Source organism: Microtus pennsylvanicus, chromosome 3 (assembly GCF_037038515.1).
Source record: "Microtus pennsylvanicus isolate mMicPen1 chromosome 3, mMicPen1.hap1, whole genome shotgun sequence".
Classification (NCBI taxonomy): Eukaryota; Metazoa; Chordata; class Mammalia; order Rodentia; family Cricetidae; genus Microtus; species Microtus pennsylvanicus.
The window spans coordinates 20,706,763-20,724,746 of record NC_134581.1 but is presented as its reverse complement, the minus strand read 5'-3'; the positions used below and the strand labels follow the sequence as shown (position 1 = coordinate 20,724,746).

Below are 17,984 nucleotides of genomic sequence, written 5' to 3'. Positions count from 1 at the left end.
TGAGATAGGGTTTCTCTATGTAACAGCCCTGGCTGTCCTGGAACTCACTCCTGTAGATCAGTCTGGCCTCGGATTCGCAAAGATCTACCTGTCTCTGTCTCCCAAGTGCTGGGATTAAAGGTATGTGCCACCACCACCCGCCCCCCCTTATTTTAAAGGAAAATTTATTGTTCATTATGTGTATGCATGGGTGTCTGTGTCAGAGTATGTACCTGTGAGTGCAGTTGCCCATGGAAGCCAGAAAAGGGTGGCAGATTCCCTGGAGCTGTAGTTACAGGCAGTTGCGGGCCATCTGACGTGGGCGCTGGGAACTGAACTACACCCGTCTGCTGTAAAAGCTGTACTCACCCTTAATCACTGAAGCATCTCTCTAGTCCTCTAGCCTCAGTTTCTTCAAATGTAAACCAGAACTAACAAAAGGCATCATCTTTCATTGGGTTGTTTAGAGGATTGAATGAATTGCTGTTGTTTTGAGCACTGACTTCGAAATGTGTTAAATAAAAATATAAAGAGATATCTCCTCATGAATTGTCAGTGAGGGAAGACCCAAGGATTCCCAAAACCATACAGACTATTGCCATTGATCTCAATTGTCTACTAGAACTAGATGATAAGATCATATTGCAGAATATACCACCTGCTTTTGTTGCGGGACATAAAGAAATCAAGTCCAGTTAGTCCTCAGTATGCTAAAAGGTACTAAGTGCCGTTCAAGCAGCTAGGGGAGGAAAGCCGTTAATAGTCTCATCTAGCTGTGAACCCCGAGAGTTACACCACCAACCAGTAGCTGCATGGCTATGTGGGGGTAACTGGACTGTTGTGGAATATTGGTTAAAGATGAGTCACATTCTTTTATGCGGTGGAATATTTGTTTAATGATGCAAAGAAGTGTTGCATTCTTTTATGTTGCATTTGTTTAACTCTGCAAAGCTCTGTTACTTTGCCGGCTGAAGACCCCGGAGTGATCTAGTAAAGAGCTGAACAGTCAATAGCTAGGCAGGAAAGAGGCATAGGCAGGGCTGCCAGGCAGAGAAAAAGAATAGAAGGAAAGAATGAGAAGAGGATGAACGAAAGAAGGAAGAGAGGAGGATGCTAGTGGTCAGCCACCCAGCCAAACAGCCAGTCGTGGAATAAGAAGAAAAGAAAAGATATGATGAAATAGAAAAAGGTAAAAACCTAGAGGCAAAAGGTAGATGGAATAATTTAAGAATGGCTGGCTAGAAATAAGCCAAGCTAAGGCTGGGCATTTGTAAGAAAGAACAAATCACCATGTATTTATTTGGGAGCTGGGTGGTGGGCCCCCAAAAGAGCAAAGAATAAAAACAACCAACCACTTTCTTGTTGGCTTTTAGTCCTGCTCCAGAGGAGGAATTCAAACCAGGTACTATAAACTTGGTGTAAAGCCCATGGCTAAGGAGGTCATAGGCCCTAGAGAGGAACCAGCAACTGTTATTTTGCTAGATGGGCAGAGTATCAAGGTGCCTTCTAAACATTTGCTTCTCCATAAATCAGTGCTATTCTCAGCCTTTGTCAGAGAAGCTTCTGTTTGCAGTGGATGATGGGTAATATAGAGACTAAATGGTCAAAGCACCGAGAATAAGTGACTCTTGAGTGCTAAACAGGACATCTGTATCACGCTCTCCAAGGCTCTAAGGACATCACAGAAGAGGGGAGGGAAGGATAGGAGAGGCCAAGGCTGGGAAGGAGTACCATGAAATCATCCCATCATGGACAAGGGAGGGGCTCAGAAGGCCCCACCCCTCCCTGAGGAGCCATAGGCAGTTAATGGTTGCTGGGGCAGAGAGTCATGTTCCTCAGTGGTCTAGCCACTGGTAAGTTGTTCTTGCTCAAGTAAATAATTCCCCACCCAGGCTCATGCGGGCAACTCTAATTAAATACAGTGGGTCACCAAAAGCCCCAAACTAAATGGCAATACCAGAAAGAAAGGTTTAAAAGTAGGAGGGGACTTGCTGGGAACAAAAGGGGTTTAGTGAGAGGGAGAAGGGAATGAGATGATAATGGGGGTGAGGAGATATGGTCAAAATGTGTGTGTGTGTGTGTTTGTAGATGAAACTCTAAAAGAATAAATGAGAAATGGTTATAATAATAAAACATACACAACAAAATATAAAATAGTCATTAGGGTACCCTGCAAGGACAGCAGGTGCCCATGGGTGACAGACAGCTTGAGTCCTTGGCTTAGGAGAGTTTCCCCAACTAGGGAGAGGCACTTATCAGAGAACCCCCGAACCCTGTCCTTGTTGGAGTAAGCCACCAGGGAGCCAATCAGCCAGAGTTAATTCATGATCACACTCAGGTATAAGTACCCAAGGAAAGTCCATCAACTACTGCAGCGGTGAGCTGTGTAGCCCATGAACTGACAGACCTACCCTCAAGGCCATGGCCAGTAGCCACCAACGGGAACAGCCCACGTCTCCAGGGACTGACTGTGAGTAAGAGCAATGGCCAGGAACTTTAGGAATTAGGAAGTCACTTTGGATTTGCTGGAATCTTTTGGTGTCACTTCAGTCAACTACAGTGTGTGTGTGTGTGTGTGTGTGTGTGTGTGTGTGTGTGTGCGTGCGCGTGCGCGCCCCTGTTCAGGTGGCAGCCAGAGGTTGACTCCAAGTTTTTTCCTCAATTGTACCCTACCTTCTGTTTTGAGACAGGCTCTTTCATGGAACCCAAAGATTACCAATTTAGCTAGACTGCCTGGCCAGCAAGCCCCAGGATTCTCTTGTCTTTGCCTTCCAATGTTGTGATTCCAGGTGCACGCTGCCGTGAGAAGCCTTTTTAAACTATACTTTTTTAATTAATTCTTTAAGGATTTCGTAGATGGATACAGCATATGTGTCCAGCTTTCTTACCTGGTTCCTGGGGATTGAACACATGTCCTCGCACTTGCACGGCAAGCACTTCACCAACTGAGCCACCTTCCAGTCCCTCAGTAAACACTTCTCAAGTAATTAGGCATTCTGGCCAAGTGGGATGTACAAAGAGAATTGGCACAAACCTGTGTTCTCAAGGAGCCCGCAGCTGAGTTGGAGGAAGAGATACTAACGTCGCCTGGAGAGAGAGGAAGAGACTAGCATCTGTGCCACCAGGCTCCACAGCAATAGTCCGAGTTGTCTGTCACCTCATGCACACTTTACAACAGCCCCACGAAGATCGTAAAGGTTAAGAGAGCTATTGAAATAACGAGGCTGGTATGAAGTCCGAGCGTTTGTCTGACGGGAAGACTTGTGCCCTTAGTCATCACACATATTGTGCCAACTGTGACTTGTGATAAAAAAAAAAAAGGTCAGGAACACTGTGTGTTTACACTCTCTCCTTCTGCGTCCTCCTGGACCCATAGAACTCGTACTTTGACCCGTATTCCCCACTGGAAACTCTCAGTGCAAGACCTGACTGGCTCATTACTATCCCCCAGGTCACACCTTGTCCACAGCACCAGCAGGCTCCAGTCTTCCTCTTTGAAGATGTTCTCTGATCTCTCCACTCCCCTCGCATCCCTCCTTCCCCTCTTTCCATCCCTTGTTTTTGCAGTATTTTCTGGACGCCCCCCTCCACGCATGCTTACCAGGAGACTTCATCCTTTCTGGAGGGCTAGCATTGCCTCCACTCACCCATCTCTTGACTTCAGTGTCTATGCTGGGCACTGAGTCTGCATAGCCACCTTCCAGCTGCCCACCTTAAAAACAAAAAAACATTCTTGGGAGCTGGAGAGATGGCTCAGTGGTTAAGAGCACTTCCAAAGGTCCTGAGTTCAATTCCCAGCAACCACATGGTGGCTCACAACCATCTGTAATAAGATCTGGTGCTCTCTTCTGGCTTGCAGACATATATGTAGACGGAATACAGATAATACTGTATACATAATTAATAAATAAATCTTTATTTTAATTTAAAAAACTAAAATATAATTACATCATTTCTCCCTACCCTTTAAACTCCTCCCACATCATCCTCGGCTCCCTCTCAAATTCATGGCCTCTTTTTCTTTAATTGTTGTTACATACACACACACACACACACACACACACACACACACACACACACACACGCCTAAATACGTAAATCCAACCTGCTCAGTCTATTTGGTGTTTCTTGGGTGTACATGATTTCAGGACTGGCCATTTCTCCCACTCTCCTCATTCCTTAGTTGCCTATAGTTCTTTGTCTGTGGGTGGGGCCCTGTGAGATTTCCTGCATCTGTGTTAGCATGTTTCCTGGTGTTCTTGTTAGGTCTTGTTTAGGCAGCCATATTGTTGGGTGTCAAGGGTGAAGCTTCCCTTTCATTTCTAGGAGACAGCTTCCCAGTAGATTTCCTGGTCCTCCAACGCTTAGGATCAATCTCTCCGTCCAGTGTTCTTGAATGTTCCCTGAGCCTTCAGGGCAAGAATTGTGTTGCAGGTTTATTCAGCGGACTGAACAAGGCATGATCACAGGTTCTCCACATTTTGACCAGTTGCAATCTGCCGCAATGGTGTTTATCTGTTACAGAGATGGGTTTCTTCGATGAGACAAGAGAGCTACAGTTATCTGTGGGTATAAGAATAAATACTTAGAGTTCAGCTGCCTATCTTTATTTGCATGTAGCTCAGACTGGGTAAACTCAACATGAATCCATAGGACACTGCTGACTTCCTCCCTGGCTGCTGGTCCTTCTGGGTCCCCTCTACCAGGGATGAGCATGGCAAATGCTGTGTGCACAAGCTGAATCCTGGGACTCACCACTGCTCTACCCACCACTGGCACACAAGTGCTGTCCCCTTATAGTATTTCCTGAGTTTTTTCTCCCCGCCCCTTGAGCAAGCCAAGCCTGCATCCCTATTCCTGGAATCTTTTGCATACTTTGCCCCTTTTCCTCTCTCATCTGGCTGCCATAGAGGCCCATGGGAAATGCAAATCAGTTCAGAGCCTCTGCAACACAGAAGCCTTCAATATTTATCCCTGGATACTGGGGATAAGACCTCCATTCTTAGCACGCCACTCGGTTTTCCAGCCTGGTCCTCAGCCCCACCTATTCCTGCTGTCCCTTGCTTTGGACTCCAGCCAGAATGACACCAGGAAGCAGATGTAGCCTCCTTCCCTCTGTCTGTTCCTCCTAATCCTCCTTATTCTTAGGGTTTTGCAGAGCAGAGACAGTTACCTCTTCAGACAGGCGCTCCTGCTGTCCTGTGTGAACTGGGGCCCCTCTCCTGCCCGTGCACAGCTTTTATGCACAGTCACTCTGTAACATGCTTCTCTCCACTCTCTCCACAGAGACGGAAAACACTTCCTGAAGTCAAGGGTTGGGAAGTCCAGCAGGCAGATCCTGGTGTTGCTGGTTTAAGGACATGGACGTGGAGACCTTGAATGTTGGTGATAGGACATCCTTTCTCTGTTTTTCCCCACCAGAAGCTCAGTTTTACCCCAGGGATGACTTGTGTGTGAAGCTCATTTTTTTTTTGCATTCCTTTGCAGGGGGTTACTTTGTGGTCCAGCCAATAAGATTTAAGGCAAAGTCAGTCCTCTCTCTCTCTCTCTCTCTCTCTCTCTCTCTCTCTCTCTCTCTCTCTCTGTGTGTGTGTGTGTGTGTGTGTGTGTGTGTGTGTGTGTGTGTGAAGTTTGCTTTTCTGCTGTGAGCCGGGCTCCTTCCTGTTTTCCATCTTCCACTTCATTTCTGAAATAAAGAGAGAAGGCTGGAGGAGGAGCTAGAGGAGCTAGTGACCATGAGCTAGCCTTAGTCATGGAAGTCACATACTAAGGAACTCTGAGAAAGTCCAGTCGTGATCCTCTGACTACCTACCAGCAAAACTCATGTAACAGGTCCAAAGGAAACTCCGTTTCCCCAAATCCTGGTGGGTAAACAAAAGTCAGCTACCCATTCCCCTTATAACCCTGCTGCTTTGGCTATGCTCCCTCTTTTTTGCTCCCCTACCCCACCTCACCCACCTCGCTCTGGACTCTTCCAGTTGCCTCTGGCTGTTCTCTCTCTTCTCATATCTACAACAAAATCCTTCCCCCTAACCATACCGTGGAGCAGCCACTTCATCAGCTCGTACACAGACAATAAGTTTCGCTGAAGCCACTGTGGTTGGATCTCCAGGGCATTTAGTCAAACCCTACTGATAACGTTTCTGAACACACATTTCCTTCGGAGCTGACACACTGGCCCTGATACCAGGCCGAGGGCAAAGTTAAAGGAGCAGGACAACATAAACACAGGAGAGGGGGATTCTCCTGGCGAGTCTGGTAGACGAGCATGGGGAAGGCCACATGCTGAGGAAGACTTTCTAACCACCAAGAGGCCCCCATGTGAAAGAGATTGCTGTACTAGAGAGATAACTGTATAAGTGCTTGGGTCTAGAGAGATAGCTCTCAATAAAACGCCTGCCTTGCAAGTAGGAGGACCCAAGTTCAATCCCAGACAGTCAAAGAAAATTTATAATCTCAGGGCTTGGGAGACAGAGATAGGTGAACCCCTGGGGCTTTCTGCCCAGCCCCCTCCCGTAACTCCAGGTCACTGAGTCCCCCTTTCAGAAACAAGATGGATGTTATCTGAGGAACAACACCTATGACTGTCCTTTGACCTCTACACCCCCTCCACTCCCACACAAAAATGCTTCATGGCTGGGATTTGGCATAAGGCAAAGCTGAGTTCCGGTTCTATTATGTCCTAGCTGTGTGGCCTTTGGTCCCTTTCTATTTGATCCCACTAGCATCCTTGCCTGTAAAGTCCAGACGGTCGAAACACCTTTCACTTAGATCTAAGAATCGGGGAGGTCCATGAAATCTCCAGAGCACAGACACAACCCACCATCGGTGTGACCTGCGCTCAGTGTACACCGAGTGTCACCTCCGTCTCCCAGCAGCCGTCTGCGTGTTCCACCTCACCAGGGACAGAATGGTAATCAAGCTTGCTGTGGGCCTGGAAAGCCGGGTCTGTGTGTACCTCTTTCTGCGGGGGAACAAAACAACTAGAAGCTGTCCACTGTCCAACGGCCTCTTGCGTATTGCTGTGTCCTTGGCCTGTAGGTACATAGGGAGAAGTTCCCAGAGCGCCAGGCCAGACAGGAATTGGAAAGGCATTTGGCCTTGGGTAGAAACGAGGCAGCATGCACCATCCTTCACCCAGCCTGTGTCCCCTGTATTGAGGGGCGTCTTTTCCTGGGCTGGGCTGCAGCTGGAAGAGGTGGCTCTGCAGGGAACAATGGAATAGGGGGGCTGGAAAGATGCCTCCTCTGCCGAACTGCCTCAAGTGCTTTTGTTGGATCCTTTTTGGTTTTTCCCGGAAAAGGATCACCTTCTTTCTCTAAGATTCCAGTCCAGGAGGGGGAAAAACCTTGTTCACTCAGCCTACAGAGGAGGTCAGTGCGGGGGCAATTCCGTCAGACCAGCGCTTCCCTTTGTCCCAACCCCCAGCACTTCAGGCCAGACCCGCTGACACTCGACAGCGCCTGCAGTTTACCTTGGCTCGGTTCCATTGAGTTCGAGCCCAGCCCTGGGGCGGCCCCCACCTCTCCACCTTGTTACGCCTTCCCACCCTCCTCTGCAGCGCAAAGAGCAGTTTAAATATAAATCAGTCCTCAGCACAAACAGAGCTTGGGCGGCGAGTCTCAGAGCCATCACCGGAACCGAGGGCCCAGGTTTGCGGAGCGAGTGCTGACACGCAGAGCCCGGCTCTGGACAATCCCAAAAGCCGCGGAGACTCTTCGCTCCCTTCCTACAAGTGGAGACCCGCGCCCCTCGGGTCCCTTTCAACTCTCCACCCCTTCCTTAGTTCCGTGCCCACCCTCTATCCCACCAAGTCCCCCAGGTCTCTCCACTGGCCTGCAGCCTCCTTTCTCTTCCATCTGCGGTGACCCCTTCCTCGGGGGCCCGCCATCTCCCCGCGTGCCACCTCCCTGCCTGCGGGACCTCTTGGGTAGTTAGGGCTCACCAAGTCGAGTCCTAGAGACTCTGGGCTTCCGCAGCCGCGACGACGTCAGGGCCCCAGACACCTGCCCGGGGGAAACGGCAGCGGCTGGGCGGGGGCTTGCAGCACCTCTGACACCCGAGGAAGAGAGGGAGGAGAGAGAGAGTGCGTTTCATCATCGCCGCCACTTATAAAAACTTCTGAGAGTTCACTCTCTTGCTCAGTCACCGAGTCGCGCTCCCCATCGCCTGGTTACTACCGCAGCAGCTCGAAGGTCCCAAGTCGCGCAGAACCTGTCCCCAGGCTGTCGTCACCGCCTGGGCCGGGCTAGGGGACTTTGCCTCCGTCGCGATGGGGCTCCTGCCCAAACTCGGAGCTCGCCAGGGCAGTGGCACCTCCTCTGTCCCAGCCAGACGCTGCTCCCGCTCGGTCTTCAGCAACATTAAGGTGAGTAGAGTTCGGGGGAGGGGAGGAAGGGAACCAACCTAGTGCATCGATGTGTCCAGTCCCTGAGCTCTGAGTGCACCGGCCCTCTTCTCTGTGCCCTGTGCCACATCCTTGGGGCATGCCAGGGAGTGTGAAGGGGCGACTGCAGGGCGTTCGCTTGTTCTCTCTCTGTCTCCCCGCCACCCTGCCCCGTGTGTGTGATCGGGTGTGTATGGCACATGTAAGCTCACAGGCTCTGCTGGGGATAAGAACCAGAAGAATAGACGTGCCTTCACACAGAGGGAGCTGTACCGTTGTTCTTCCACGGAGAGAGAACACCTTCAGGGAAGTCTTTGGGGTCTCTGCTGTGAGCACGTTCTTCCTTAATGAGTGGATCCAGAGGACCCCCGTGGGCAGTAACAGGCTGTAGGCACGCTGAGATGCCGCAAGTCAGAGCGCACTCACGTTGTCCTGGGTGGACCACAGAAGTCTGCACTCCTTGGCTGGGCTTCCCCACTTGCAGTTCTCCCAGACCAGCCAGCTTGCTACCTGGCTACAAAGCCCCCAGCAGTTTTGAGAAATCCCCAAATGCTTCTGGTTTGGAAATGGCCTCAAGCAAACAGCAGGCGCCCCAGGTTTATTAAGAAAGGTCACAGGAGGTGCCTGTGGCCTGAGAGTTATGGGAAATTAGGGAAGGAAAAACAAAACGGGGTGTTGGAAACTGTTAGGATGAGAATGCCTTCTTTGATAGTGGTCAGAAGTGAGGTCCACTTTCTTACAGGTCTAGAAGGACCTAGAATGGTTGAATCCTCATTCATAGTATTTGGGGGGAGAGGCTCCTGAAAAAAGCACCTCCTGGGAGCGCTAAACGACCCTGTGGAAAGTAAGAAACTACAGAACCTACATCTAGGTACCTTGGGATCAGGCAAGAGTATGGTGCTGAGAGATTATTTCCCACAATCCTACCTTAGATGCAACAAGCGCTCCAAGTATGGGATGCCCATACCTCCCATGGAAGGATTGGGGCACTGTGTGCAGTCTATGTGTGTCTAAGAGAGGAAGACTGAGAGGTCGGAGGGGATGCCACGTCTTTACCACAGGGTGTTACTGGTAGAACAGGGGTTCCTTGCAGCGAGCCCTGCCTTGATTCTTTTCTCCACCACAGTTTTAAAAAGTTGCGTAGATTTCCCTCTTGGAATATTAATAACATGGAAAGCGGGAGATAATGGTAAACAATCCTCAGATCTCCGCTTGAGGCAGACCTGCATGGGAACAACATGTATTATTTTGGTTCTGCCAGTTTGGAGGGACTTGGGGAATTGTGGAGATTTTTTTCATATTTTTAACTGAGGAATTAAGAGGAAAAGACATGCGCCTGGGTTGGGTGGTCTCTAAGGAATGAGACTGTAACAGGACTGGTGAGGGAAGACTCTGAGTTTCCCCAAGAAGGGTAGGAGAGGTGGCTGTGCTAGGCTTCCCGACAGTGAGGGTGGCAAGGAGGAGTGGGAGAGTTTGAGAATAATCCTGCAGTTACCCCTAATTCCTAAAATAATTGGCTGGCAGCTTTTTCTTTGAAAAAAAAAATATAAAAAGAAGATTTTTTAAAAAAATGTTTCAAATGCCCGAGATTCAAGTCAGAGCCCTGGACCCAGGCCAGTTGGCCTCCCAAGGGAGTTAAGTGTTCTTATCTATCAGTTGAGAGTTTTTCTTGATTCTGTTAAAACATCTTCTTCCTTGATGGATAATGAGCCATGGATGGCAGGGAGTCGGGAGAGAGCCCGTCTTGGCATCCCTATAAACTGAACCCAGTTACTCCAGCAGACCCCAGGCACACCTGGAATGGAGAATCCCACCAGCTGAGCTTTTCCTTCTTGAGGAAGCTATGCCTGAGGCTTTGCTATTTGAAGGGAGATTTCTTCCTGTTAATGACAGGTTGGATGACTGCCCTATACCTTCCCAGTAGGGAAAAGGTGATAACGTGAGGGAAGGTGACAAGGGACATCCAGCTCAGAGGCTGGTTTTGTTGGAATCTTTGTCACTGGGCTGGATGATCCAAGAGTCATGCTGTTGTAAACCCCATGCTCCACATGGTTCAGGAGTGGGGGTGAGATCTGAGGACAAGATCCGTGGCCCATCCCAGCCACTCACTTCCTGGGTCATGCAGGAAACATGGCTCACCTTTCTTGGGGCCTCTGGGGTCCCTTCTGGAAAATGTGGGTGCCATGAACAGCTCCCACCCTTGCATCTCAGTAAAGAATTACGTGGGGTAAGAGGAGAAAGGCTCTCCCCAGAGTGAGCGCCAAGTGAGATAAGTTTACAGACAAAGTCCATGAACAAGACTGTGTATTCCAGTGTTATCTAGGAGTTCTTGTTTCAATGCTGGCCCAGTATACATGAAGCCTTGGGTTCCAGCCTCAGCACCACATTGTGGACCCTGTGCAGGTTCAAGCCAGATGGGGTCCCAGAGCCAAGAAGGGAGAGTGGCCCCCACCTCTAGCCAAGATGCTATTTACAATTGATACGTGCCAGCAAAGGGAGAACCAGTGTTCTTCAATGGAGCATCACTGGGAACACCAGCCACACTTCTGGGCAGACCCCGTGTCTGGGAGTAGCTGGCCAAGACAAAGTGGACTCCATGATTTTTTTGCTTATTTATTTTTTGTGGGTTCTTTTTTTAGTTTGGGCATTTGTTTTGGTTTATTGCTTTTTGTTTGTTTTGATTTTCGTTTTCAAGTTTGTGTGTGTGTGTGTTTTAAAGATAGAGAGGCAGAAAGAATATAAAGTTGGGTGGGTAGGAAGGTGGGGAGGAACTGAAAGGGGTGGAGAGGAAAGATGATCAAAAGATATTGTACAAAAATATAACATAAAATAAATCTTTAATACTGTTTAAAAGTTAAGTAAAAACAAAACACATAATAAAAATAAGAAAAAACTGGGCATGGTGGTCCTGTAATCCCAGCATTCAGGATATAAAAGCAGGGGGATTAGAAACTCAAGGTCCTCATTGACTACATAGTGAGTCTCAGGCAGCCTGGGCTACATGAGATCTGTGTCCAAAATCTCACTTATTTCATAATGCACAGTTATTAGTTAACAACTACAGTTAATATTAATCATAATACCCATAATAATAGCAACTATTAATAGCTAACAGTAATTGATTCTATGAATGGACAGACTTTGAGAATTGTGTGCCCACATTCCATCTGTTTTACAATTCTATCAGGTGGATAGTATTATCAGTCTCATTGATGAGGAAATCAGGGCCTCACAAAACCAGGAAGGGAGACAGGGAGAGAAACGAGGCAGGAGAAGCCTTAGAAGCCATAGAGCAGAAAATTGTTCTATCCAGCCCCTCATCAGTATCATGCCTTCCACTCCAGATCTGAAAGTGGCAACAACACAGCCATCAGCTAACAGTACTTTCTCCAGGTCTGGGAGACATCCAGGAGGAGGTACAGTGGGTATCCAGACAGACACCCTCAATACCGATCAGCTCCTACCTCTTCACCCTTTATAATGCTCAGTGAAAGAGACCTGCAACTCTTAGGGGAATGTTTGTATTCTGTGTGTGTATGTATATATGTATACAAAAGTGGACACATGTGCACAGATATATAGAGATCAATGAACAAACTACAGTATCATCCTCAGGACCACCTATCTCCCTTGAGAAAGGGTCTTAACTATCCCGAAGCTCACTGCTTAGGTTTGGTTGGCTGGATCCCAAGGGCAGCTCTGGTCTCTACCTAGTATTAGGATCAACAGCACCCTGACCTTGGGCAATGACATTCTTACATAGGTACTAAGTACGGAGATGGGTTCCTTCCTATTAGAAGACAAGAGGTTTATAGGTTGGGCTGTGGTCTTATTCCTTGGGAAGTGTTCTGTTTCTGTTGTTTGTTTTGTGGTGCTCTAGGCTGAATCCAGAGCCACTTACAAGAAAGCATTCTCCCACTGAGCTACCTTCCCAGCCCTTCTGGGTGAATTTTCACAGCTCCTCCTGCAGGAGGCATCTCCCAAGATCTTGTTTGCAAGATTCTTAGGAAACTGGGAGCCACTCAGACAAGGCTGTCAATTGCCTTAGTACAACCCCAGGACTCCAAGTTAAAAGCAGGCTCTCTCAGAGATCTTGGGGTAGGACAACTCCCGTGCAGACAGAGCTCTCTAAAGTGAAACACCCCTTTGGAGCTAAGTCAAGGTTATCTTATAGGGGGGAGCCGTCTGCTGGTGACGGCTGCCAAACTTGAGGAAAAGCAACACCTATTAGGGGATGGAGGGGCACCCAGTGGAAGAACAGTGGGAAGAGAGGATAAAAGGGCCAACCTTATGGCTTGCTTTGAGCTGACTGGGAGCACTAGTCTGGGGGAAACTATCTTGTTCTTGTCTGAGTCTGTAACTTCTGAGGCCTTGGACCCCCAAATGGTGGGGAGGCATCTTGAGCATCGCTTCTTGGTTTTCAATATCTAGGACAGCATGCCAGTAATCTAGCCCATCCCCAGGAAAACACTCCCAAGGGACTCCCTGCACCAAAGAACAGCAAAAGAAGATGGGAAGATGTGCCCACTTCCCTCCAGGGGGCGCATTTCTCTAGCAGTCAAAGAAGTGTTCCCTTCTCAGAATGCCATCTTGGCAAGTTTAGAAGGCAAGGGTAGGGAGAAGAAAGGATGAGGATTGGTGGCTTCCTGGGTAATAGGACACTGGGATCCTCTCTGGGATGATACTCAAAGCCCTCCATAGCTTTTCTCTTCCCAACACAGAACAAATGAGAACAAGTCACATTTCTGCAGTTAATCTTTCCTGACTTTGTGACATGGCTATCCATTCTCCATGCTAGGAGAGCCAGCCTGGGCTGTTGGGATGAGGGGCAGGCTTCTCCTCACCTTCTCTTGTCTCACGGTGTCATCAGTTACGGTGTTTATAGGGGACGGTCAGAGGCCTCTGACCCCCATATCCCATTCCCCCTCTTCCCTCCCTTGCTTGCTTTATTCCACACCATGGTTTTAACCACATCCAGACAGCCTCTCTATCTGTAGAGGCACTGGCTGTATATGTCTGTTATGTGCCTCGTCCCCAGGGCAGGGATGGAGAGGAACATGGAAGACTCAGGCTAGGAAGATTCCTGGACCCTCAGTGAGACCCTAGGAGATTGTTCTCTGTTATTCTTAGTCTGTCCAGAGATTCTACCTTCGTTTTCTCAAGGAATGCTGAAAAGAAACGGTGTTGTGAGTTTGCCCTTGTTCGTGCCCACAGGACCTACGCAGGGGCTGTCACTAGGGGACCGGGGCTCTCTCACAGTGGCTCCATGAGAAAGTCACCTGTGTTGCTAGTACCAGACACGACCTGATTTGTTTGAGAGTCTTTTAGAAAACTGTATTCGGTTTAAAACGATGACGGGTTCGTAGCAAAGCTGACCTTAGAGGTCCTGTGTCTCCTTCACCTACTTTCTCTCAGGGTTCCATGCTGCATAACAATGGTAATTCCAAGGGCTATCAAAAGCAGGAAATTGACATTGCTATCTCGTGCACTTACAACACAGTCTGGTACTGTTATCACGCGCAGGTTTGTGCAGACGCCGCCCACCGAGGATACAGGAGTTTCACCACCCACCACACACAACTCGCCAGGCCAGCTTGTTGGCCGTCTCGTCCTCTCACCACTTGCCCCTAACCCCTAGCCTCGACCCAGTCTCTGTCTCTAGGAATGCATGATTTCAAGGATCTTACGTGAATGGGATCATGTAACAGGTGACCTTTGGAAACCCAACTGCTTGTGTTCAGGATAATGTACTTGAGTTCCATTCCATCTAAAGGGCTGCATGTCTCAAGAGTTGGTTCTTTTCTATAGCCAGGTGTGGATGTACTATGCATCACTGGCACACTGTTCACTTACTGACGGGCTTCTGGCTTATTCCCCATTTGGGACTAGTTCAGATAAATCTGCAAGAGTGATTGGGCACAGGCTTTTGTGTGGTCATAGCTCATAATTTCTCTAGGGCTAATGCCACGGTGTGTTGCTGAGGTGTGTTGTGAGTGTTGTGTAGGGATACTTTAAAAAAGGAACTTCCCAGCTATTTCCTGGAATGGTCATCTCGCCTTGCACTTGTTTTGGCTGCTTGACCGCGTTTGAGATTGTCACTCGCTTTTGTAAAAATTCTAATAGATGTGCAGGGGCTTCTCACTGTGTCCTAATTTGTGTCTTCCTCATCGCTGGCGGGATCAAGACTGAACTGCTCTTCATGTGTTTGTTGGCTGTACATGTTGTCATTTTCCTTTAGTGTTGTGTAGTTTTCAGAGTTCTTCATGTACGCCAGCTACAAAATGTTTGTCGGGTATTTGGTTTGCAAATTTTGTCTTTGAATCTACAGGTTTGCTTTTTAAAAATCATTTATAGAGAAAAATCCTTAATTTAGATGAATTCCAATTATCCATCTCTCTGTATGTTTATATGTGTATGCCTGCTCAACTGTGGGCATTAGCCCTCATCTTCCACATTACTTGAGACAGGATTTCTTGCTCACTACTGTAGACAACCCCAGCCTTTGTTTGCTTCTGTTAGTCTTGTGTAGACCAGGCTGCCCTCAACTCACTGTGTAGCCAAGGCTGGCCTGGAACTCCCCATCCTCTTGATTCCATCTCTAAGTTGCTTAGGTAACAAGTGTGTGTTGCCATGTCTGACTTACAGTGTTCTGGATGCTTCTTTGTGTGCTATATACAAGAACCCTTCATTGAATCATCATTTTTTTTGGCATTTTCTTCCCTATATCTTCTCATAAAAGTCTTTAAAAAGCTTTTTGTTTTGTTTTGTTTCTTACTTTTAAATTTTTTTGCATTTAAATATAATCCATTTTGAGTTGAGCTCTCCGTAGATCCGAAGATTGAGTCAAGGTCTTGTTTTCCTTACCTCTCGCTGTCCTTGTACCATGTCTCTCCTCTCCTAAATGGTCTCTGTCCTCATGTGGGTCCTACTGGCTCTTCATTCAGTGGCACTTCTGTGTGTGTGTCTGCCGCTCTTGCCTGGCCAGCCACTGCCTGGTCGTTGTGGCTGTAGAGTGAGGTTTGAGGTGGGAAGGGCTTGCTGTCATCCTGTGGTGGTGTAGTTACCAAACTTGATAACTTACAGAGTTTCTCTTGCCCTTCGTCTTTGAGGATGATTTCAGGGTCAGGGCAGGTTTCAAGCTCGCTGTTGGTAATGGGGATGAGATCTCATGCACTTCTGTCTCCATTTTGTCTTCTGACCTCAGCTGATTGATGTCTTTCCCCATTGGACTTTAAGATCCGTGCTTCTAAATTCTTTCCTCTGGGAGTGGGAGATGGCTCAGACTGCCATGCAAGCATACCCCCAAAACCCATGTGAAAATCTTGGAGCAGTGGCACAGACTTATAATTTCACTGCGGAGAGGGCAGAGACAGGAGGATTTCTGAGGCTCACTGGCCAGCCAACCCAGCTGAATCCCTAAGTTCCAGGTTCAGTGAGAGTCCCTGTCTAAAATCGAAGGCGGAGAGAGACTGAAAAGACACAGCCTCCAGTCTCCACATCTACATGCATGTGCTCTTGCACACGTGTTCCCAGACACATACCCACACATAAATAAAAATTCCTTTAGAATCCTAATGACATCCCTGAAGAGAGGTGTCAACACCTCCTTCTCATAGCTGAGGAAAAGGAGAACCATGCACGGCTGCATGCCGAATAACGGGCAAAAGAGAAATTCCCAGCAGCATCTCCCTCCCAGCCCACTTCTTCCTGTGGCCATGGAAGGATTCTGACTTCTAGATTCTTTTGTCTGGGACCATGAGGCTTGGACTCACTGGTCTCAGGGTTTCTTCCCGAGCCTCAGATTCTCATCTCGTGCTGGCAGTTGCTGATTGAGATGAGCTAGGAGCGGAACCGGTTAGATCTGCGCTATGCTTGGAGACCTGTTAGGAAGCCGGTGGAAACAACCAGATTGTTCCATCATTCCCTGCTCACTTGGCTCTGAGGACCTTGGGTCCGCCTTACTGTTGGAAGTTGATTAGATCTATTCAGGAATGAAGAGTGAAACCAAGGCAGAACTGGGGGTGAGGGATGGACTGATACTGTGGGGGTGTGGGAAGTCCCCTTCTTGAGCTGGCCTTCCCAGACTCTTTGTATTCTGGGTAGTGAAGCTCAGCAGAATTTCCAAGAGGCTCGGCCACACCCAAGGGTGAAATGAGGAGAGGGAGCCCGAGGCTTGTGAGGAGTCCATGGGACACTCAATAAGATCAGTATTGGGTGCTAACTGCCTTCTACTACGAGGGATGTGGCAGACTCTTCCCTCCTTAGAGGTTTAATGAGTGTTGGGGTCCTAGAGGAGCCTGGAAAGTTGCTTATATCTAGAGGATTCATTGCACCTGATTTCCCTGGGATATGGGCTAGCCTAGAGCACCAAGAGTCTTGGTTAGGACACAGAGGTCCTCAGAAGGGACCAACACAGAGCTCCTGTTTGTCAAATGCCCCATCTCAACGCCATGGGTTCTACATGGAGTAAATGGGTTTCCACACCTGGGTAGGACAAGAAGACAATGTAGCTGAGGATATAGCTAGCCCAGAGAGGTACATTTCTTTGATACATATCCTTTTTCTCCCTTAAAATCAAGCGAATTTTATATTTTATTTCACAATCATCTATTTCTGCAAGTTTGTCCTCGTTCCCCAAATCTTGCAGTAACATCAGCAGCTCAGGGAGTTGCTTTGTGTCTCAAATGCAAGAAACAAGACAAAGCCCACCACATTTGAGAAACATGACCCAGATAGATGTCAGGTGAGAGCTACTTTATCTGGTTAGTTTCTTGGGTGCCGAGATAAAATTTCTAGACCGTTTAAAAGGAATAGGGTTGTGGGTCAGAAAACTCTTAAACTGAGCTCTGTGGGACACTTCAAAAGAGGAGCCAGTTACAGAATCTGTTAGAACCCTGGGTTTGGGGATAGTGACATATTGGTAGACTGCTACCAATATCTATCAGCAGGGATAGCAGGTTTTCCTGGGGTCTTAAGTTGCCAAACCAATCCCTAGACAAATTTTAACCAACCACCTTCTCACTCAGCTTTGTAAGTCATTCTTCACTTGGGCCTTGGGACCTCCTCTTTTTCTTAAATTTCCTGTTTTTCTTTGCTTCACAATGTAGGTTGAGGCAACACTTGGGAGGTGAGTGGGGAGTCTGTAGTTGACTGATTGTGGGTGAGACCCTTTCTAGCTAGGTACTGCTATTCTGTCTGCCTCTCCAAGAGGCTCCCGAGTTTCTGAGATGAACGCCCTGGTTCCCAGGCTGACCCACTGCTTCTGTTTGCCCTAGGACACAGGATTTTCAGTTTTAAGCCTGGAAATGTTATAGGGAAGTTGAAATGAGTAAGTTGACTCACTGGCCCCCATGCTAGTTTACAAAATCAAGTTTCTACCCTCTGTCTTTTGGGTACTATATGTAGTGAGGAGGGAACAGATTATGTTCCTGGATAGAAATGAACTTTGGGGGTTCATGGAAGCTTCCAGAAAGCAACTTACTGGTGGACCAGCTTGCACAGTGGCAAGGCTCATTAGTCCCTCCCATTTACGGGTGAAAACCCTTCACCCCACTTCCCACATCCACTGTGGATCATGGCTAGTTCACTGTATAGAATCCATACAAATTAGGTGGGATGC

The 17,984-nt window shown here is 48.1% G+C and overlaps 1 protein-coding gene across 1 annotated transcript in view; it reads left to right on the top strand.

The window, feature by feature from the left end:
- The first annotated feature begins 7,582 nt into the window (after positions 1-7,582).
- Slco2a1 (solute carrier organic anion transporter family member 2A1) overlaps positions 7,583-17,984 on the top strand; it is a 75,506-nt gene continuing 65,104 nt past the window's right edge. The window contains exon 1 of the mRNA XM_075964838.1: positions 7,583-8,347. Within this exon, the coding sequence (XP_075820953.1) occupies positions 8,252-8,347 (96 nt within the window). The 5' untranslated portion in view covers positions 7,583-8,251. The remainder of the gene's footprint in view (positions 8,348-17,984) is intronic.